This window comes from Stegostoma tigrinum, chromosome 15 (assembly GCF_030684315.1).
Source record: "Stegostoma tigrinum isolate sSteTig4 chromosome 15, sSteTig4.hap1, whole genome shotgun sequence".
NCBI classification, from domain to species: Eukaryota; Metazoa; Chordata; class Chondrichthyes; order Orectolobiformes; family Stegostomatidae; genus Stegostoma; species Stegostoma tigrinum.
In genome coordinates, this window is record NC_081368.1 from 10,257,399 (window position 1) to 10,280,750 (window position 23,352).

Here is a 23,352-nt window from a genome sequence, read left to right on the forward strand (position 1 = left end):
TCCTCAAAATAATGTCATGAGACACACATGGGGGTGGCACGGCAGCTCAGTGCTTAGCACTGCTGCCTCACGGCACCAAGGACCTGGTTTCGATTCCACCCTCAGGCGACTGCCTGTGTGGAGTTTGCGCATTCTGTCTGTGTTGATTTCATTCCACAATCCAAAGATGTGCAGTTGTGCATGGCTGACAAGGGAAGTCCAGGGGCAGCATAAAAGCAAAAGAGAAAGCTTATAATGTGGCAACGGGCAGTGAGAAGCTTGGGGATTGTGAAGCCAATAAAGACCAACAGAGCACAACTGAAGAAGAAATAAGGAAGGTAAGCTAGCAAGTAATACGAAAGAAGATTGCAAGAGCTTCTTCAGATCGATATAGGAAAAGAGTGATGCAAAAATAGACATTGGCCCCATTGGAAAATGTCACTGGAGAAGAAGTAGAGTATTGGGGAACAAAGAAATAGTGGAGGAACCGAACAAGTACATTGTGTTAGTCTTCATGGATGAAGAAATGGGTAACATCCCCAAAATTCAGAGAGTCAAGAAGCAGAGGTGAGTATGGTGGCTATCACCAAGGACGAAGTGCTAGAAAGACTGAAAGGTCTGAAGGTGGATAAATTACTTGGACCAGATGGATGACACCCTAGAGTTCTGAAGGAGATAAAAGAAATAGCGGAGGCTTTAGTGGTGATCTTTCCGGAATCACTGGAGCCAGGGAAGATCCAACAGGACTAGAAAATCATTTGTGTAATACTCCCGTTTATAAACGGAGTAAGGCAAAAGATGAGAAATTACAGGCTGATTAGCCTGGCCTTGGATGAGGCTAAGATTTTGGAGCCCATTGTGAAGGATGAGAGTTCTGATTACTTGAAAGTGCATAGTAAGCTAGGACAAAGTCAGCACGGTTTCATTAAGGGAGGTCATACCTGAAAAATCTGTTATAATTCTTTGAGGAGGGATCAAGCAGGGCACACCAAGGAGAGCCAATGGACTTGATCTACTTGGACCTCCAGAAGGCTTTTGACAAGATGCCACACAGGAGGCCACTGAGTAAGATAAGAGCACATGGTGTTAGAGGCAAGGTGCAAGCATGAGTAGAAGATTGGCTGCCTGGCAAAAGAAGCGAGTGGGGATAAAAAGGCCCTTCTCAGGATGGCAAGGTGGTTTAGCCATGGGGAATGTAGAGTTGCAAGGATGGGGGTAGGAGAATAGGTCTGGTTGGGATGCTGCTCAGAGAGTCAGTTTGAACTTGATAGGCCAAATGTCCTGCTTCCACACTGTAGGGATTCTATGATTCCTCAAAATAATGTAATGTATGGAAGTAGCCTCTATTTAACATCTCATTTGAAAGGTAATGTCTTAGAAGAGAGTTGCACTTTCTCTGTACTCCACTGGGAGACCCCCCCCTCCCCCATATTATTGAAGGGGTTTAAACCAGGCGATTTTACCTCACCGAGTTGGATTGCTAAGGCTGGTTCCAACCACTCTGATCTGAGATCAGCCGTGACAACAGCGACCAGGGGTCAAATCTGAGAGCACAAGAATTGGAAATGTTGTGTATTCATTCAGAGGATGTGTGTTTTCCTGGTTGGGCCAGCATTTGTTGTCCATTACTAATCAGCTTGAGAAGGCGGTGGTGAGCTGCTTTCTTGAACCACTGCAGACCATGTGCTATCAGTAGACCCACAATGTTGTGAGGGAGTGAATTCCAGGATTTTGCCTCAGTGACAGTGAAGGAATGGTGGTATATTTCCAAGTCAGGATGTGAGTGGCTTGGAGGGGAACTTACAGGATGTTGATGTTTCATGTATCTGTTGGCTTTGTCCTTTTAGATGGTAGCAACCGTAGCTCTGTAAGGATATCCATGAAGTGATATAGAGGACAGAAAACCTGTGATTAGTTGCCTGGGTTAATTTGATTCTATGATTATGCTTTTCAATGCCCATCCCTTATTACCAATAGCCTCACCCCTACCTAGCTACCTCCCAAGTTATATGTTTGCGGGCTTGGCTGTATTTTGAGACTTGAGCAGATAAATTAGTCCAGCATTTCAGCACATCTCCCTGAGTAACTTTCCTATGCAACAGGGTAAATCATGGAGTCACCCTGCTAGCCTATAAAAGTCTACTGTTCTGAGTAAAGAGCCCAAGCTAAAGTCTGATCGGATGTTTATTGAAACTAATGTCAACCATTGGGCTGGAGGCAGGATGTGGCTTGTGGTAAGATGTGGCTTATGGTAGACGACACACCAAAAACTTGCTTTAGCTCAGCAAACATGCAGTTTCAAGACAGCAAACAGTCTACAGAGTCAACTTAAAAAACAGTCATTACCAACAGCAGCAAAAAGAAATGACAATCAAAACTGCAATAATTTATTGTGATAAAAGCAGGGCTGTTCCTTCAGAAAAAATGACGTGGGTTGGGGCTATTTACTTCAAGACCAATTATACCCTGTCACTCACATCGACTATTAATCCAGAGACCCAGGTAACGTTTTTGGGATCAGGGTTAGAATCCAATAGTGGAATTTGAATTTATTGAGAAGAAAATCTGGAATTAAGAATCTGTTGATGACCATGAAACTGTTATCAGAAAAATCCATCTGGTTCTCTCAGGTCTTTTGAGAAAGCAAACTGCTGTACCTACCTGGTCTGGCCGACGTGCGACTCCAGACCCACAGCAACGTGGCTGCCTCTTAACTGCCTTCTGAGAAATTAAGGATGGACAATAAATGTTGACCTCGCCAGTGACGCCCACATTCCATGAATGAATGAATGAATAATAAAAGCCAAAAATCAAAAACAGACTCTCATGAACCTGCAACATCTTCCATCATGAGGGGCAGGGGCAGCAGATGCTCAGGTGCACCTCATGCAACAGGTTTACCTGCAAGGCAAACATAAACTCAGAACTGTATAATCTTTCCTTCACTTTCAGTGGGTCAATACTCTGGAAATCCCTTGTAACAGAGCTGTGATGTGTGTACCCTGAGCAGATGGGTACTGGTAACTCACTCTTAACTTTCTGAAAGACTATTAGGGATCAGAAACAAACCTCCGAACAAAAATACAAATTGTTTGGTAAGCTCAGATGGTGATTTTGTTTCTGCCTGTCTTCCTGCAGAACCACAGGAACAGCCTCCCCTTTGTCTCCCAGCCCGTCTCCCGTCAGTTCAGTCGGGTCTCATGGGAGCAGCACAAGCACCACTGGCTCATCTCCCTCAGCGACCATCAGCATTCCACAGCGGATCCACCACATGGCTGCCAGTCACGTCAACATTACCAACAACATCCTCAGGAGTTACGAACACTGGGACACGGCCGACAAGCTGGGCAGGGAGAACAAAGGTCAGAACTATTTCATGAGCTGAAGTGATGCATGTTTTCCTTGTTGTAATATGCCGTGTTAAGACTTGGGTGTATGCCTCTGTAAGTGTAAATATATTGGCGCAGATTCATCAGAATGGTAAGGAAAGACCAGTTATGAAGGTTAGTTGCTTCAGCGTGTTTTGGAGAATAGAGGGGTGATCTGATCATGCCATTTACAATAAAAACCAAAAGAACTGCGGATGCTGTAAATCAGGAACAAAAACAAAGTTGCTGGAAAAGCTCATCAAGTCTGGCAGCACGTGTGAAGGAGAAAACAGAGTTAATGTTTCGGGTCCAGTGATCCTTCCTCAGAACTTTGCCATTTAAAATGGATAGCAGTAACAGAATAGGTCAGAGTATTGGATAGCAGTAACAGAATAGGTCAGAGTTTGGATAGCAGTAACAGAATAGGTCAGAGTTTGGATAGCAGTAACAGAATAGGTCAGAGTCAGCATGGATTTACGAAGGGGAAATCGTGCTTGACTGATCTTCTGGAATTTTTTGAGGATGTATCTATGAAGATGGATAAGGGAGAGCCAGTGGATGTAGTGTACCTGGACTTTCAGAAAGCCTTTGATAAAGTCCCACACAGGAGATTGGTGAACAAAATTAGGGCACATGGTATTGGGGGCAAAATACTGAGTTGGTTTGAAGATTGGCTGGCCGACAGGAAGCAAAGAGTAGTAATAAACGGGTCCCTTTCGGAATGGCAGGCAGTGACCAGTGGGGTACCACAAGGTTCAGTGCTGGGACCGCAGCTGTTTACGATATATATTAATAATATAGACGAAGGCATTAGAAGTAATATTAGCAGATTTGCTGATGACACAAAGTTGGGTGGCAGTGTGAAATGTGAGGAGGATGTTATGAGAATACAGGGTGATTTGGACAGGTTAGGTGAGTGGACGGATGCATGGCAGATGCAGTTTAATGTGGATAAATGTGTGGTTATACACTTTGTTGGCAAGAACAGGAAGGCAAATTACTATCTCAATGGAGTCAAGTTAGGTAAAGGGGAAGCACAACGAGATCTAGGTGTTCTTGTACATCAGTCAATGAAAGCAAGCATGCAGGTACAGCAGGCAGTGAAGAAAGCTAATAGCATGCTGGCCTTCATCACAAGAAGAATTGAGTGTAGGAGCAAAGAGGTTCTTCTGCAGCTGTACAGAGTCCTGGTGAGACCGCAGCTGGAGTATTGTGTGCAGTTTTGGTCTCCCAATTTGAGGAAGGACATTCTTGCTATTGAGGCAGTGCGGTGTAGGTTCACAAGATCAATTCCCGGAATGGGACTATCATATGTTGAAAGATTGGAGCGACTGGGCTTGTATACTCTTGAGTTTAGGAGGATGAGAAGGGATCTGATTGAGACGTATAAGGTTATTAAGGGATTGGACACTGTGGAGGCAGGAAGCATGTTTCTGCTGATGGGTTAGTCCAGGACCAGAGGACACAGTTTTAAAATAAGGGGTAGGCCATTTAGAACAGAGTTGAGGAAAAACTTCTTCACCCAGAGAGTGGTGGATATATGGAATGCTCTGCCCCAGAAGGCAGTGGAGGCCAACTCTCTGGATGCTTTCAAGAAAGAGATAGACAGCTCTTAAAGATAGTGGAATCAAGGGTTATGGGGATAAGGCAGGAACAGGATACTGATTGTGGATGATCAGCCATGATCATAATGAATGTTGGTGCTGGCTCGAAGGCCCAAATGGCTACTCCAGCACCTATTGTCTATTGTCTATTGTCTATAACTAATAACTGAAATTGCTGGAGAAACTCAGCAAGTCTGACAGCATCTGCGGAGAGAGAAACCCCGTTAACATTCCTCTGAAGTAGGGTCACTGGAGCCAACATTAAATCTGTTTTTCTCTCTCCACAGATGCTGCCAGACCTGCTGAGTTTCTCCAGCATTTTCATTTTTCATTTTAGATTTCCAGCATATGCAGTTTTTTTGTCCTTTTTTTTGCATTTATTGTGTGAATGGATTTGCAAATACAATGACCGAGGATTTACTTCCTCTGGTGGGAGAACCAAGCACAGGGACATATTCAGAGCAAAATCAAATCCAATTTGGCAACAAAGACCTTTAGATGATGTCACGTTATGGAGGGTGGAGTACCAGAGGCTGGGCTTTTGGAGCTATCAAGAGGTAACCAAGGCATGAATAAAGTTCTCAGCAAAAGAGGAGCTGAGGCGATGATGATGCTTTTTAGAGGTGGGGAGTCTTTAATGATAATGCAACTGTGTCAACAGAAGCTTGACTAAGGACCAAAGATAACACAAAGATAACTATCTTCCTCCTCCAGATTTAACATTGATGTAAAGGTTGTCTTTACATCATTTTAGTTTAAATAAGTAAAGATTTGAAAAAATAAAGCAAAATCTACATTCTCATTTTCTAAACAGAAAATGTTTTTGCTTTAAAATATATTACTTGTAATACTATGCTTACACACAGTTATAATCCTCTCACAATTTCTTCGGAACTGATTAGATGCCAGAGGTATAATTTCCCTTTTCAGTTCTGCTTCCAACAAGTCAAATAAATACTGTTTCTGTGAATCATAGCATTCCCAGCTCAGCAAGTGAAATGGGATATTAAATCTCATTTTAAAAAGATGAATTCCAACTAAATTATGCTGGATCATGTAAAGCACTTGAACGGTTGTTTGTGATATTTAATTAAAAGTTTAAAGTTAAGAGGTTTTCTATCAAAGCATATTATAGATGAGTGATGTTGTTTGCACAGTAGTTAAGGCTGAATGATGCCTACTTCTGCTCTGAGAATTAACAAGGGATAATATCGATCGAATGTATTTCATTAGATGCAGATAATTGCAAATCAGTTGGAAAGTGCAATATCAAAGATAATCTCAAAGTATAAACATGATGTGTCTTAGGGAAGGGATTTAAAATAAAGCAGCTTACAAGCTAATGAAAGTAAGATGTAAGAATGGTTAAATAACACTGCAACACTGGAATGTAACAGCATCATCGATGAGATCTCAGGGCATTGTGAATTGCACTTTACCCCGAATATGCAGTACAGTGACACTTCATGTTTCATGTTTTCCTTCACTGCAGAGTTTTTTCATGAGCTGGACACACTGATGGGACCACTGACACAGCACAGCAACATGACTACCTTGGTTCGGTATACTCGACAGGGACTGCATTGGCTGAGGGTTGAAGCTCATTTATTATAGTGACTGTGCTGTGCACTCCTTTTCTGCATTTCTGTCTCTACCTCTGCCAGGACCATGACTGGTGGAACCCCTTGCTGCTCTGCAGCTCCGAATTGAGTCACTGACATCGGGGCCTCCTCCAGCTGTCCTTCAGGCTCATGGCTATGTTATGGAGCTGGTTGATGCTCCTCCCACCAGAGGGACCTGTACGTAGTACTTCAAAAGAAAACAAAAACGTTGACATCACATGTTTCCGTGGAACTTCACTGACTTCGTCGGAACAGCAGATTCCTGAGGCATTTCGCCACCTTCCGCACTGCCTGGAGGTCATGTCCAATCGGGACTGTTTATGAGATGGAGACAAAAGAGTGCCTGAGAGAGAAAAAGACAAAGTGAAATGCCTGAGAAGAAAGCAGGTATGTTGAGTCCCTGCTGGATAACTGCGAGAAGAATTGCTCCCGAAGAATTCGTTTGTTGCGTTCTCTCGCACTTTGGATCATCCAGCCCTTGTGAAGAACATGCCTCTTCATGACAAACTGCTGAAGGGGTCAGACTGAGGTGTAAGGTCAAAACTGAGAGTCTGACACATGATAGAGTCATTTGACTCTGTATTTTATACCCTCTTTTTGAAGCTGAAGGTAAACCGACACAGATAGAAATGGAAAATTGTGCATTAAATTGAAGTGCTCTGTCCGTATTTTCTGTGGAGTAAAAACTCATCATCTTACATGTTGTATGGTATGCCTTAGAGATTTGTGATCACAAGCACTTTTTTTTTGAGAATATTTATTACGATGTAAGTCCTGACACCGTGTTGGAGTGTGAAGAAAGAATTCCATGCTGGTAGCCTCTGCATTTATTAGGGAAGACTCAAATCCTGAGACTGTTTTATCCTTAAAAGTGGTGTTCAATCTTTTGAATTTACATGACAAGACCATCGGATATATCCAACCCTCTTATCTTTTCCGTTCCAGGAAGATTTTTCTTTCTTTCGTAGTCTTGCAGTCTTTCCTTGATGGTCAAATGCAACATGTCCACTCACAACAGAAGAAGAAAACAGTCCCCGTCTCAAACTGATGGCGAACAATTTGTGAATTGATGGTCCAAGGACACAAACAATGAAGGATGTTCAACAGCCGAAAGCTTTCACCCAAGACGGTTGGGAGTGTAAAAAGAAAGGACTTTGGAAATGCATTGTGGGCAGTTAACTCCCAAGCGCTTTCTAAAAGCACTTATCTGATCTTCCTCAATGCTTATTGTTAGTGTGAGCGAGCTGTTAACTTGTTTGAAAGACGTGGGTTCACATCTCATCTTAAATAGTGAAGAGAGAGAGAGAGAGAGAGAGTACAGAAGGAGGCATCAATTGCTGGCTTGCAGAGATCAGGGTTTTCTCCCAGAATGCTACAAGCTGCTCAAACCTGATGCAGATCCCTGATGCCAAGTTCCATCAAAATGAAGCATAAAGTATCTGAGAGAGAAGGCTTAAGGAACCCTCTTCACTTAATAGGAATCTCATCTAAGGTTTTTTATGGAGCCAGCTGGAGGTAATTTCTAGTGGGAACATAACATGCAATATCGGTTTGTTTAACTATGAGCCCTTAGAGTTGTGCTTAAAGCATTCCTGAGCCTGTGTCTGGTAAAAGTTGCAATTATCATTAATGGAATGTTCATTACGTTAATATTGGTTGAGCTTCAGAAGCGAAACACAATACAACAAGATTTTAAAAGGAAATCTCATGCTAGGTGCTTTGATATTGCATATATCTTACACATGCAAACATCAGTAAGGTTTGGTTACAAAGGCTGTCTGTGCCTTATTACCTTTGGAAAGCACAGCCAAGTTGAGTAAGACATTGTTTCTTGTTTCAGTTTCTGTTTCTGTTTCACAAACTATGGAACCTGCAGTCACATCTATGGGCAAGACTCAAAATCATGGGTGTTTGTTCAGTCTCTGGACATGATTGCTGTTTTCAAAAGACCCTGGGCAGAATTTTCTGCTGTCGCTGGTGGCAAGTTTGGAAGTGGGAAGGGCTTTTAATAAATCAGGGTGGTGCCATTCCTGAAACCCACTGCCATCCCCCTGGTCAGTCTGCCATCCACTGAGGCCTTTGGATTGCAAATTAGAGGCTGCTTTAAAGCTCCATCCTACTGCTGCCTGTATTCACCTGGTGGCAGGCAGGCTGAACGTCAAGCAACCAGATTGTCGTCTCCCATGAGGAAGGGTCAGTCCTGTGATTAAAGAATCTTGCTGTCTGATCAAGGGCCTGGAAATCAAGAAGTAGCAGAGGGGTGGCTGGGTTGTAGTATCGCCCTGGCACGTGCTGTCGACTCCCTCCCCCCAGTAGGCCACACCTCATTATGCTCCCACGGCCTGGGTCACTCCGCAGCATTGGGACCCTCCGTCTGAGTTCCCATGGCAACAGCCACGGCTTTCTCTCCTGCTTGGCCAACCACAAGAGCTTCTAGTTTCTGATTCAGCTACCAGGATTGCAAAGTTAGGGGGAGGCTCCCAGTAGACTTACCACAGCCCAATTGGCTTGTAGACCAGTGTGCCCCTCTGAATCTGGGCAGCAGTAGTCTCTGTCCAGCCAGGGAGACCCACAGCATCTCCAAGATCCCACTTATCCCACAAGAGCACATTTTCTAACCTGCAGGAAACCTCATTGCCATTCCTACCATCAAGCAATCAATCATTTCTGCATTGTGGGCCATCTCAGACACAAGAAAAAAGACAAATCTAATTTATTTTTATACCATTTGGTGGTACAGAACTTGGGTATCGTTGATAAAAAGACCCATTTTGTCCAAGCTATTCATCTTGCTCTTGTCAGGGCAATTCACAAGAATAGCAATTTCAGGGTAAAACCAACATTTTGGAGAGGGCAGTGCTAATTGGTTGACAAGCAGACTCTGATTGGTAAAGGTATCGCCATGGAGAATGCACATTTAAATTGATGACTGACAGTTAACTGCCAGACTTTGCTTAAATTTTAAACCGTGCAGGTTTACTCTGATTTGTCAAGGCATTGCCCTGAGACATTAACCATTGGGTGACTATCACCTATTTTGTCAAGTTGGAAGAGGTAAAATGCGTGTGCCTATTCTTTCTGTCAGTGAAGAACAGAACCATGTGTAAGAATATGCATTGCTCCTAGTACTCACAAGTACTGTGAGCTTGGCTGACAATCCTATTGTCAGCATAATTCATTGCACACTTGAGATTATCCAACAAATGTTGTCCAATTGTAAAATTTGATCTAATGTTAGGTAATATGTTGTACATTTTGCAAGAGCAACTGGTTGGATGCAGTCAATACCTTGCTTGCTGCATATCAATAAGCTGATTATATCCTCCACAACACCACTTCTACCAATCAGAGTCCACTTGCTGACCAATCACCACTCTCCTCTGAGCAGTATTTCTTGTGAATTGTCCTGACGAGTGCAAATGAAAATCTTTGACAAAATGTGCCTTTCTTCAACAGATCTTATTTTCATATCTGCAAGTGCATTGAGAGGAAATAAAACTTCTGAATGTTGTATGGTGACCAAGATCAGCTCCTTCCTTCTAATGGCGAGGTAGTGCACCAGTTGAAGCTATTATCTAAAGCTTAATGACAGGGATATAAAGATCCAGTTCACATGTTGTGAATATATGTTTAATAGGGAAAGATTTGCAGTGCTACAGGGAATAAGGAACAGACTGTGACAAATTTCATAGCTCTTTCAAAGAACTGGCATGGAAATGATAGGCAGAATGGCCTCCTATGTATCCAGTCACCCTAAAAATAAATTGTTCAACAGATAGTCTCAAAACTTTCTTTTCTGGCATTTAATTGGACCAATGAAGATTTACGCTATATTTTATTTTGATTGGGCAGAACTAGATAGGCCTTGACAGAGGAACAGAAACTGAGGGCCTGAATTTCTTTGTAATGTTAAGTAGGGGCCTAATAATAGCTGTAGCTGCTCTGTTAACATTGCTAAGTTATAAGAAGAAGGATGAAAGCGGGCCATCAGTTTACCATCTTTTAGACAGTGCATCCCTATCTCACATCCTCCCCAGCTACTACAGTCACCCTTTCTCACCTAACACCTTTCAGGGACACCTCTTGGGAATTTCTTCTGACAATTAAGTAAACTTTATGGAAACTATGGTTATAATCACTGTCTGCATTTTAGCCATTCACTAGAAAGCAGGAAGGCCTTGCAACAAATGTTCTAACTCTGATGGAGATCTATCCAGAGGATATTTTAACTGCAACACAAGGAAGACTAGTCATTGCAACGGAATGTCACCATTTTAAAAGCTGTACTAGCTTCCACTTTGGTTCTTTTTAAGGGTCATCACCAAATCCAATTTTAAAAGTAATTAAAAGTTACATTTAAATGTAATGAAGCAAATAGAATGAAAGAGCTTAATGCGATGAAGACAACATTGGAATATCATGGAGGGGCTATTACAACTACTCCATGCCAATATAAGGGTACTCTGAAGTGGCTCACGCATGCCTAACTGATTATGTCTAAACAAGGGGAACAATAAGTGAGAATGTGCAGAGGTAAATGATTTTATTGTTAGACCTGGCAATCTTATTAGTCAAATTCCAATGCTTCCTTGATGTCACTTACTCACCTAATTGTCATTGATAGAACTAGTTGCCACAAATATTGCCTAGTGCTCCTTTATCCTGGATATTATTGCATCCATTCCCCTTAGCCAGCTCCTATTTCTCATCTTGCTGTCATATGCATGCAACATGAATGTCTTCGGCTCAGGGGGAGGCATGGCCGAGTTGTATTATCACTAAGCCATTAATCCAGAGTCTCAGCTAATGTCTGGGGGACCTGGGGTTCAAATCACATCCATGGCAGATGATGGAATTTAAATTCAATAGAGAATCTGGAATTAACAGCCGAATGATGACCATAAAACCGTTGCCGATTGACGGGAAAAACCAATCTGGTAAATGCCCTTTAGGGAAGGAAACTGCCAACATACCTGGCCTGGCCTGCATGGGACTCCAGACCCACAGCAATATGGTTGACTCTTGATTCCCCTCTGGACAATTAGGGATGGGTTATAAATGCTGGCCTAGCCTGAGCTGCCCACATTCTGTGAGTGAATAAAAGAAATGGAATGACCAGTACAGAAAGAGACCATTTGACTCAACGTATCCATGCCAGTGCGAATGCTAAACCTATACTTCTATAGTGCGAATGCTAAACCTACATTAAATGCAATTCATCTCTGTTACTCCTTGCAGTAATCGAGCTCCACATTCCCACTACTCTGTGGATTAAGATGTTTCATGAGTATTATCTATAAACATGGGTTAGTTTCCACACATATGCCCATGACACTTAGCTTGCCGCACCTTGGCTCTGCACCCTTTGCCGTGCAGTTTGGCAGCCAGCCTGGTTGCCAGGTGAAAATGAAACAACCATCTGCAGCTCCAGTAAGGTTTTCATCATTCCCTTTAAAGGTCACACCAACCATCATTTGAACCTAGTCCAAAATGCTGAATGCCCTCGAGATGTTTAGCTACGTTCTTGGTACTGTATACATGAAAGTTGTTTTACAACATTGAAAGCTTAAACTTAAGTCACTTTTGCTGCATATAGTCCTACAAAAAACGCACATACAAAATATGTTCAGGTTTCATTTGCACATATATCAGGCCTACAGATTTAAAATTGAATAAGAGTTTCTGTACACACAACAGTGACACAAATTGCAGCTTCAAAGTTTATCAATGTCAAAGCATTCAGAGAACTAATTATAATATTTTCATCATTGTAAATTGCATTTAAGGAATTACTCACACGAGGATTATCAGATTTAAACAACTTTGATTGATTTATCACCTTCACATTCAAGACAGCATTGGACGATTATTTGGATAGAAATGGTGTGCAATGTAATGGGGAAAAAAGGCAGGAGATTGGCACTAGGTTTGAGAATGGTGCATCATGATGAGCTGAATAGCCTCCTCCTGCACCATAAAAGTTCTGCCCCTGAAGTCAGAGGGTGGCATGGTGGCTGTGTGGTTAGTACTGATGCCTCACAGCACCAAGTTCAGTTCCACCCTTGGGAAACTACCTGTGTGGAGTTTGCACATTCTCCCCGTCTCTGCATGGGTTTCCTCCCACAGTCCAAAGATGTGCAGGTGGATTGGCTATGCCAAATTGCCCTGTGGTGTCCAGGGATATGCAGGCTAGTTGGGTTAGCCGTGGGAAATGCAGGCTTTCAGGGCAAGGGCAGAGGGCACTGGGTCTGGCTGAGTTGCTCTTTGGAGACCAATGGGCTGCACGACCTGCTTCCACACTGTCGGGATTATGTGCTCGAAAGACACTTCACAGGAATAAAATCTGTGGAAAATGGACACTGAAACAAAGAAGGAGACATTAGGATAGATGAACAAAGCAAGCCTTACCCAGTATGTCTCTAAGGGAAAGGCACTTTGCAAATTATAAAGATTTAGTGAGAATTCTGGAGCTCTGGACCCAACCAATAGGTGGTATGGCCACTGATGGTGAAGTGATTTAAACTGGGAGTATCCACGATGCCAGAATTGAAGTAGCACAGTGCATGTGGAGGGCTGTGGGACCGCGAAAGGTCTCAGAGGTAAGGACAAGAAGAGGCCACGGACAGATTTTGAACAATAGTGAATAAATTTTAAATTTGACACTTTGGTGGAACAGGAATCAATGGAGATCAGCGAGTGCCAGTGAATGGGACTTTCCATCCGGACCTTTCACTGGTTTTCAGGTGAGGAGAGAACGAAAGGCTGAATTTCACTTTAAGTGCTCGGATTTCTCAGAAACTGACCCAGATTAAAAACAAGTAGGATATTTCAAAATAAAAGCAGAAATCACTGAGAAACAAAAATCAGCAGGCCTGGAGAGAGAACCTGTTGAAGTGCAAAATGAGTAGCCTTCTGAAGAAGAATCACATTGCATTTGGATGACGCCTAGCAAGTCATTTCTCTTGTGACTTACCAAACTCATCCAATTGCCGACTTCCCCATCCCTAATATGATCTTCACACCTAATTCTGTCCTCATTTTGCCACACGCTGATCTCAGGCATCCCTTGCACCTTTAAAAACATATTGTTTACTGAGGTTGGCACTTCCAGTCTGCAGCTGCCTGACATGGTTCCTGATAATTGCCCCAGAAATGGTGGGCAGAGGGAAATCAGCACACTGCTTTGTGGATCAAGAGTAGGGCAGGACCTCCTCTTAACCCAGAGACCAGCAGAGGAGGCCATGCTGTAGACCATACCAGCATGATTGGAGGTTACTAGCCATGTTATAGCAGCCTCAGCTAAGTGTACGTGCTACCCTCTTGTCTCTACTACTTCGTCCTCAATTGATATCAGCTACTGTACCCAATTCCCACCAAGGTACAGATACAGTTACAACATTTAAAAGATATTTGGATACGTTCATGAATAGGAAAGGTTTGGAGGGAATTGGGTCAAGCACAGGCCAGTGTGACCAATTCAGTTTGGGAACATGGTCAGCATGGACATTTGGACCAAAAGGTCCATTTCCTTGCTGTATAATTCTATGACTCCAAGTGCTGAAGCATCCTGTAAGTGGATTGGTGATGTGCAATGATGGTTCTTGGAGGTTGGCACAAATCAGGTACCAATGCTGGTGGTGCCACGGTGGCTCAGTGGTTAGCACCACAGCCTCATAGCGCCAGGGATCTAGGTTCAATTTCACATTTGGGCAACTGTCTGTGTGGAGTTTGCGCTTTTTCTTCAAGCCTGTGTGGGTTTCCACCGAGTGCTCCAATTTCCTCTGACAGTCCAAACATATGTAGTTTGGGTGGATTAACCATGCTAAATTACCCATCGTGTCTAGGGTTATACAAACTAGGTGGGTTAGCCGTGGGGAATGCAGTGTTGAGGGGGATGCTGTGTCTGACTGGGATGCTCAGTAAGGACTAGCTGGACTGAATGGCCTGCTTCCACACAGTAGGGAATCTGTTAATCTATGGTGGATGAGGGATAGTGTGTGGCGTACACCCATGGAGCATACCCTGAGATGCTGGTGCCCAGTGTCTGACACGTTCAGAGCAAGCAATGAGCTGAATATGCCAGGTACCCATTCTGACTTTCAAGCAGCGATTTCTTAACATCTGAGCTTATTTTGTGAGCTTCGTGAGATAGGAAACTGAATATTAATGAGGCAAATTGGTCTGTCAAAGGTGTTTAACGAGCAATAATCCCCTTAATTGGCAACTTGTTGCTGCGTAGTGAGGAACATTCTAATTGTGCTTGTCAGAAGCATGAAGGAATGGACAGTGAGATGCTGCTAACATTAAGACATAACACACATCACTCAGCCCCCTTTAAGGTTCTGCCCATTATTTTTTCTACCCATTGGACTCTTTTTTTTCCAGATCACCAGCATCAGCAGCATTTTGCTTTTAGTTTTGGGGCATTTTAAAAAGATCCTTAACATTACTGTCACCAAATAGCTGTGGTTAGATGACATGATGGGCTATGTTAATCAGATAAAAAATGACAGGTAACCTGCTTTATTGTGAAAGGGTGGCTTACAGGGGCCCTGTTTTTCTAGATGTTGTACCCAGTCACCTTTTTTCTTTAATTGGCAGCATTTTGCATTCCAAACGGGAATTATGAGGGCACAAATGTACAGGTCTCAAGTATAGTTCAAAACTAAGTTTACAATTAAGACCTTAAAACCAGTGGAATTCTATTTCCAAAAAGCTGCATCTTAAATTTTCAAAGAATCAAAGATTGGATAGTGACCTTCTTTGAATTTCAAGCTTGACTGCTTGGAATTTCTTTACCAGTATCGGGTGCCTAAAATATATTTCAACTGCAATCATTTACTGTTGCTAGAATTGCACACTAAACAGTAAATTCAAAAAGATATACTCTTTGACAGATTGCAGTAGGAGAAAGAATAGAGTACAGGGTATTTATATTTAGCTTAACAATGAGATAGATTAGATATTTAAAAGGTGTGAATTAAAACCAAATGACAAGGAAAATGCCTTCCAATGAGTGGACTTTATTTTCAAAATTTCAACATTATCTACAGTGCAATAGGAACAAAGTTGACTACAAATGGGTGTAGAGGAGGCAGGGTTGATATAAAACACACCAGGACATAATGTATGGGAAAAAAAGGTTTGCATTTACATAGCACCTTTCATGATCTCAAGGTGTTCCAAGCCAACAAAGTACCATTGAAGTGTTGGGGCTGGTGTAATGTTTCAAAACACGACAGCCAGGTTATGCTCAGTAATGCCCCCCTCCACAAAGTGCAGAATGATGATGCTCAGTCAATTTGCTTTCATGATGCTGACTGAGGGTTAAATATTAGCCAGGACATGGAGAGAACTCCTTACTCTTGTTTGACATGTAATTGGAAGGTCTTTTACATCCACTTCTGAGAACTGATGGACCTCAGTTGTCATCTAGAGCATGCCTCTTTCTTTCTGTGAGATTCCCACCAGGACTGGCTACCTGTAAGGAGGAGAATCATACATCACTCAACAGAAACAAAAAGAGGAATGATTTCTAATTCTCTTTATAAAATCACGTCAGATTGAATGAAGGAATGCTTGAACTAAGTGCACGTGTTCTTCAGTGGTTCGACGCTAGTTTGAGCTTTGCATTTTCACCGAGAATAAGGTCATTTTCAATCATATCATGTTGTAGATAATGAAACGTAGCAAAACCAAGCCAGTTTTACTGGGAGCAAGGGGTTTCCATTCATTTTGATGTTTGGTGTACATTGAAATACTCTTGTTTCTTACATTTTTAAAATCAAACTGAGGACATTTTATACAATAAAACAACAATTTGAAAAATTATTTATCGTGATATTAAGTGCTGTGATGGATAAGCAGATAATTTCTGACAGTAAACCATGTCTGCCAAGGTTTTGATGAGTTTTGACATGTGTGTCAATTATCCAGCCTATTGGTCTTATCATTGTTAAATTATTTTTTTTTGCTTTGGTGCAGTCTAGTCACATCAAGCGTCTCCACTCAAGTCACTGTAAATAATGCCTTCCCTCTTCAAGTCTCTTTTTTTCATTTTGCTCATCAAAACTCCATTCGGAGCAAAGAATCTGCACACTCCCAATTTGTTACTGCCAAATGTTGATAAATGCACTGCCTACTCAAAGAGATTTTCTCAAGGACATCTCAACAAGCTCAGTTCCATCTCTCCCTTTTTTGTCACTTTGCACCATCACTTAAGCTTATGCCTTGTCCTATCCAGCTCATTGTCTGTTGGTTGCTTCAGCATTTGCAACTTACCAAAGGCTGGATCAGAATTATACCATTCTTTTTCTACCATGCAGCCACTGGGAAAAGGAATTGGGTGTGGGAAGAGGAATCCAGTGCAGAGATTAAGGAACTGAAAGACACTCACTAACATATTCAGTCCAAACGTCACAAGTTGACTTTGTTTGACAGGCATGCTGTTGTCTATCCTTGTAAAAAAAATTGTTTTGGTAAGTTATGAATTTTTTGTACAGAGAGCTAAAATGTAATTATGTTAAGCTATTGATTCATCTCTGTATAGCTGTGAGAGGTTGACTTCTTTGGCTTAAATATGAAATATAACCTGCCTGTTTCGCTTTGTATTTCAGCTGTGTTGCACAGTTAATGCATTTTTGTTACTAGTATGTTCATTTGGAAACATTAATACTAAATGTACAAACATTAATCTGTTATTGGTATTTTTTTGTTCTTTTTAAATGTAATGTCTCGGTATAAATAATAATTGTATGCACTGGTATGATTGCTTCTCTCAAAGAGGGCTTAATTAAAGTACCAGTGCGTTGAATAATAAAGAACTACAATAAAACAGTTTTTTTTCTTAAATATGCCTGAGTGTTGTCTATATGTTGTTATGGACCAGACCAAACACCTCAAAATGCATTAACAGGGTAGCCTGGACCCAAACTTTTTCTTAATAAGTGTAGGATGTCACACTCTAGATGTAATCCGATTGGTCAAACAACGAGATTTGAAGCAAAACACAACTTCATTCACTCACTCTAGTTAAATACAAGAGAAAATTAAAGAAAAGAACTGCTCTAACTTTTTTGGAAAACTTAGGAGAATAATAGATTAGTTAGCTACTAAACAGTAACTGTTCCAGTATAGCAACATCGCACAAACACAGCCCTGACAAAAAGCACATTCAGAAACCAGATTGTCTCACTTGCAACTTCAGTTGTCCAAGAGGAAAAACATCAAGAAAACTCAGAGTGTAACAGGGAGAAATGTACTGTATTAACAGAAGCAGCAACAACTGCTATGACTGAAAAATTAAGCAATTAAAAATCCTGGTATTGTGAGAGCTTGACCACATCAATTCAGGCTGCTGCTATCATTCCAACCCCAAGGCCCCACAAGCTATTTCCTTTGAGTTTTCAATCGACATCTGTCTTTAAACCTTTCTTTAAAAAACAAAAGCCAGGACAAAATAGATCTCTTAAAGCCATAGCATCGTCATAATGTGTTGTATCTGCACTGTAACTATTTGCAAGTTATTAGTGCCCCAGAGATTGACATGTTTTTTAAATAATGGTTAACTTTTGGTAGTCTTTGGGATTGGGGGATGGCACCTTGATGGAAGAATGCCTACTGCTGGAAGCACTTGCCTTATCTCAATGTGCTTTTCCTGTTTCCTACAGCTAATTGCCATCTCCTCTGTAACAGGAAGCAATTTTATGTGGATGGGTTGGAAGGAGAAACTGGCTCCATTCTCCTTAGAAATTAGGAAGGCAGATTTTTATTTGGATAGCTGTAAATTGAGAGAGGGGAATGTTTAACAAGACCTGGGTGTCCTCATGCACCAGTTGCTGAAATTAAACATGCAGGTGCAGCTGACAGTAAAAGAAAATAGAAGATGATAAAATGTGAGGCTGGATGAACACAGCAGGCCTAGCAGCACCCCAGGAGCACAAAGCTGATGTTTCGGGCCTAGACCCTTCATCAGAGAGGGGGATGGGGTGAGGGTTCTGGAATAAATAGGGAGAGAGGGGGAGGCGGACCGAAGATGGAGAGAAAAGAAGATAGGTGGAGAGGAGAGTGTAGGTGGGGAGATAGGGAGGGGATAGGTCAGTCCAGGGAAGACGGACAGGTCAAGGAGGTGGGATGAGGTTAGTAGGTAGGAGATGGAGGTGCGGCTTGGGGTGGGAGGAAGGGATGGGTGAGAGGAAGAACAGGTTAGGGAGGCAGAGACAGGTTGGACTGGTTTTGGGATGCGGTGGGCAGAGGGAAAGAGCTGGGCTGGTTGTGTGGTGCAGTGGGGGGAGGGGACGAACTGGGCTGGTTTTGGGATGCGGTGGGGGAAGGGTAGATTTTGAAGCTGGTGAAGTCCACATTGATACCATTGGGCTGCAGGGTTCGCAAGCGGAATATGAATTGCTGTTCCTGCAACCTTCGGGTGGCATCATTGTGGCACTGCAGGAGGCCCATGACGGACATGTCATCTAAAGAATGGGAGTGGGAGTGGAAATGGTTTGCAACTGGGAGGTGCAGTTGTTTATTGCGAACCGAACGGAGGTGTTCTGCAAAGCGGTCCCCAAGCCTCCGCTTGGTTTCCCGAATGTAGAGGAAGCCACACCGGGTACAGTGGATGCAATATACCACATTGGCAGATGTGCAGGTGAACCTCTGCTTAATACGGAAAGTCATCTTGGGGCCTGGGATAGGGGTGAGGGAGGAGGTGTGGGGGCAAGTGTAGCATTTCCTGTGGTTGCAGGGGAAGGTGCCGGGTCATCCAGTCCCTATACACCTGTATTCCGCATGCAGATAGCCTCAAGGCATTCCGCTTCTTCCTGTCCCGCAGGCCCGACCAGTCCCCCTCCACTGACACCCTCATCCGCCTAGCCGAACTCGGCCTCACCCTCAACAACTTCTCTTTCGATTCCTCCCACTTCCTGCAGACTAAGGGGGTGGCCATGGGCACTCGCTCCACACTGCCCTCCAGCCCCACCACACCCAGCACTTTCCCCTGCAACCGCAGGAAATGCTTGTCCCCACACCTCCTCCCTCACCCCTATCCCAGGCCCCAAGATGACTTTTCATATTAAGCAGAGGTTCACCTGCACATCTGCCAATGTGGTATACTGCATCCACTGTACCCGGTGTGGCTTTCTCTTCATTGGGGAAACCAAGCGGAGGCTTGGGGACCGCTTTGCAGAACACCTCCGCTTGGTTCGCAATAAACAACTGCACCTCCCAGTCGCAAACCATTTCCAGTCCCCCTCCCATTCTTTAGATGACATATCCATCATGGGCCTCCTGCAGTGCCACAATGATGCCACCCAAAGGTTGCAGGAACAGCAGCTCATATTCCGCTTGGGAACCCTGCAGCCCAATGGTATCAATGTGGACTTCACCAGCTTCAAAATCTCCCCTTCCCCCACTGCATCCCAAAACCAGCCCAGTTCGTCCCCTCCCCCCACTGCACCACACAACCAGCCCAGCTCTTCCTCTCCACCCACTGCATCCCAAAACCAGTCCAACCTGTCTCTGCCTTCCTAACCTGTTCTTCCTCTCACCCATCCCTTCCTCCCACCCCAAGCCGCACCTCCATTTCCTACCTACTAACCTCATCCAACCTCCTTGACCTGTCCGTCTTCCCTGGACTGGCCTATCCCCTCCCTACATCCCCACCTATACTGTCCTCTCTACCTATCTTCTTTTCTCTCCATCTTCGGTCCGCCTCCCCCTCTCTCACTCTATTTATTCCAGAACCTTCAACCCATCCCCCTCTCTGATGAAAGGTCTAGGCCCGAAACGTCAGCTTTTGTGCTCCTGGGATGCTGCTGGGCCTGCTGTGTTCATCCAGCTTCACATTTTATTATCTCACATTTTATCATCTTGGATTCTCCAGCATCTGCAGTTCCCATTATCACTGAGTAAAAGAAAATAAACTGTATGTTGGCCTTCATTGCAAGAGGATTCGAGACGAGGAACGAGGATGCCTTGCTGCAATTATACAGGACACACATGCAATATGGTGGACAGTTTTCACTTCCATATCTGAGGAAGGATGTTCTTGTTATGAAGGGAGTGCCACAAAGGCTTACCACGTCGATTCCTGGGATGGCAGGACTGGTGTATATGGCAGAATAGTGTAGGTTAGGATTGTATTCATTAGAGCTCAGTAGAATGGGGGAGGGTTGTGATAGAAATCTGTAAAATTCAAATGGGACAAGACCAATTAGATGCAGGTAGTATGTTCCCAATGGCGGAGGGGTCCAGAACCATGGGGCATAGTTTAAGGAAAAGGAGTAAACCGTTTAGGAATGAGATGAGTAGAAACTTCCCAGAGAGTGGTGAGTTAGTGGAATTCATTGTCACAGGAAGTGATTGAGGCCAAAGCGTTCTGTGTTTTCAAGAAGGAGAGAGATATAGCTCTTGTGGCTAAAGGGACCAGAGGATATGGGGTGAGGGAGGGATGTGGGCACTGAGCTCAGTGATCAGCCATGTTCGTATTGAATGGTGGAGCAGGCTCAAGGGGTCAAAGGGCTAATTCTGCTTCTGTCTTCCAAGTTTCTAAAGGAAAGGGAATACGAATGGTTTTGATCAGAATGATCATAAGTCATAATAGGTCTGGATAGGGTCGATAGAAAGAAGCTTCTCCCATTGGAGGAAGGATCAGGAAATTGATCGCATGAATTTGAAGCAATTGCCAAAAGAAGCAAAAGCAACACGAGGAGAAGTCCTTACACATAATGAGTGGTTGGATTCCAGAATCCACTGCCTGAAGAGGCCTTCAAAACCAAATTGGATAGTTATGCAATGGGAAAAAAACTTTTCAGAGAGTTACAGTTTAAAGGATGTGGAGGTGTGGTGGGAAGTGCTATGTGATTGGAGCTCAATGAGGAGTTCCTCATCGGGACAGCCAGAACAGAAAAATAGGCCAAATGGCCATATTCTGAGGGTAGCCTTTCTATACTTCTATAAGAACCATAAAAACCACTTAGTCATAGAGATGTACAGCACGGAAACAGACCCTTTGGGCCCAATTTGCCTATGCCAACCAAATATCCTAAATAAATCTATTCCCATTTTCCAGCATTTGGCCCATATCCTTCTAAACCCCTTCTATTCATAAACCCATCCAGATGCCTTTGAAATGTTTTGATTGTACCAGCCTCCACCACTTCCTCTGGCAGCTCATTCCATACACACAGCACCGTCTCCATGAGAAAGTTGCCCCTTAGATCTGTTTTAAATCCTTCCCCTCACACCTTAAACTTATGCCCCCTAGGTTTGAACTCCCCTACCTCAGGGAAAAGACCAATTCTATTTACCCTATCTGTGCCCTTCATGGTTTTATAAACCTCTATATGGTCACCCCTCAGCATCCGACACTCCAGCGAAAATAGCCCCGGCCTATTCAACCTCTCCCTATTGCTCAAACCCTCTGACCTCGACACCATCCTTGTAAATCTTTGCTGAGCCCTTTCAAGTTTCACAACATCCTTCCTATGGCAGGGAGACCAGAATTTATTTAATACTGTACAGAATCATAAGACATCCCAAAAAGCTTTTCGACCAATGAAGCGTGACCCTTTTGCAATGTAGGGAATGCAGTCATCAATTTACACAATTAGCTCCTACAGACAACAGAGACAGTGGTCAGGTAACCTGTTCTGAAGACACTTGAAGGATTAAAATTTAATAGAAATCCCATGCTATTTTCTGCGTAGTGAAATATGGTTGAATTTTTTTTAACATGGCAACCCCATTAGTTGAATATCTGAAATGATAAAAACTGCTTCTGACAGCGCATTGCTCTTTCCGTACTACACTGGGGCATTGGCCTAGACTGTGAGCGTGAAGCATCATCTTCTCACTGAACTATCCCCCATTCCATTACTCTGTATAGACTAGACCAGTCTTTGATTCTGCATCTAACCTGCATGAGTTTCATAAATTCCTTTTCCCAGAGGTTGGAATGCCCGTTATATTGACAGTGTTTTTGCAGAAGGAGCAACTTTTAATTTCGAATCATTAATTCATAAATTGTGCCGACCAGTTTTAACACAAATGCTAAAGTGACTCTGAAGTCGTTGCTTACAAAGTAAAATGTGGCACGATGTATTCAGTTGCAATGCAACATTGTCAAGCAGTAATACGGCCTGCCAACAGGGAAATAATAATGCTTTGTAGTTTCAGTCTCTCTGTAACTGAGCTAATTTGTATCTGCAAATCATGTCTAATTGTCATAAGAAGCCATTCATTTACCTTCCCTAATACAGTGACATTAACACTCAAGTTTTGCAAAGATTCCCTTTTTGTCTTTCAGTTGTGCTGGAAACTGTGTTTGCTGATCAACCTAATTAGCAGACAATCTGAGGAAGATCTGTTTAGATGAACACTTGACACACCATGGCATACAAGGTATAGGCCAATTGCAAGAAAGTGGGACTAAAATAGTTGGACGCTCAATGACCAGCACAGACGCAATAAGCCAATGGGCCTCCTTATTCCCTGCCATAAAAACTCTGCAATAATCATTTTCATCAAGTTTCTCAAATGTGGAACCACCACATTGTGCACATTCAGTAGAATGTGCGCAAAAATAATATAAACTTTCAGAAGGCCACTGGGCTCATCAGCCCTATTTCATCACATTTAATCCCAATGCCTCATTTGTTTTCTTTGCCATTCCCTTATCCTCAACTATCTGTAAACTCCCTTTTAAAATTATTTGTGTAGTCAGCTTTGCCCCGAATTGTCAAACATAGCATTCCAAATCCCAGTAACGAAGCAAGTAATTTA

The 23,352-nt window shown here is 43.0% G+C and overlaps 1 protein-coding gene across 6 annotated transcripts in view; it reads left to right on the forward strand.

Annotated features, from left to right (window-relative positions):
* Window positions 1–17,424, forward strand: part of aff2 (AF4/FMR2 family, member 2) — a 538,364-nt gene extending 520,940 nt beyond the window's left edge. For all 6 annotated transcript variants that reach the window (XM_059651333.1, XM_059651335.1, XM_059651330.1 and 3 more), the window contains 2 exons: window positions 3,118–3,341; window positions 6,444–17,424. In XM_059651333.1, coding sequence (XP_059507316.1) covers window positions 3,118–3,341; window positions 6,444–6,565 — 346 coding nt within the window. In that variant the 3' untranslated portion in view covers window positions 6,566–17,424. The remainder of the gene's footprint in view (window positions 1–3,117; window positions 3,342–6,443) is intronic.
* Window positions 17,425–23,352: the final 5,928 nt, after the last annotated feature.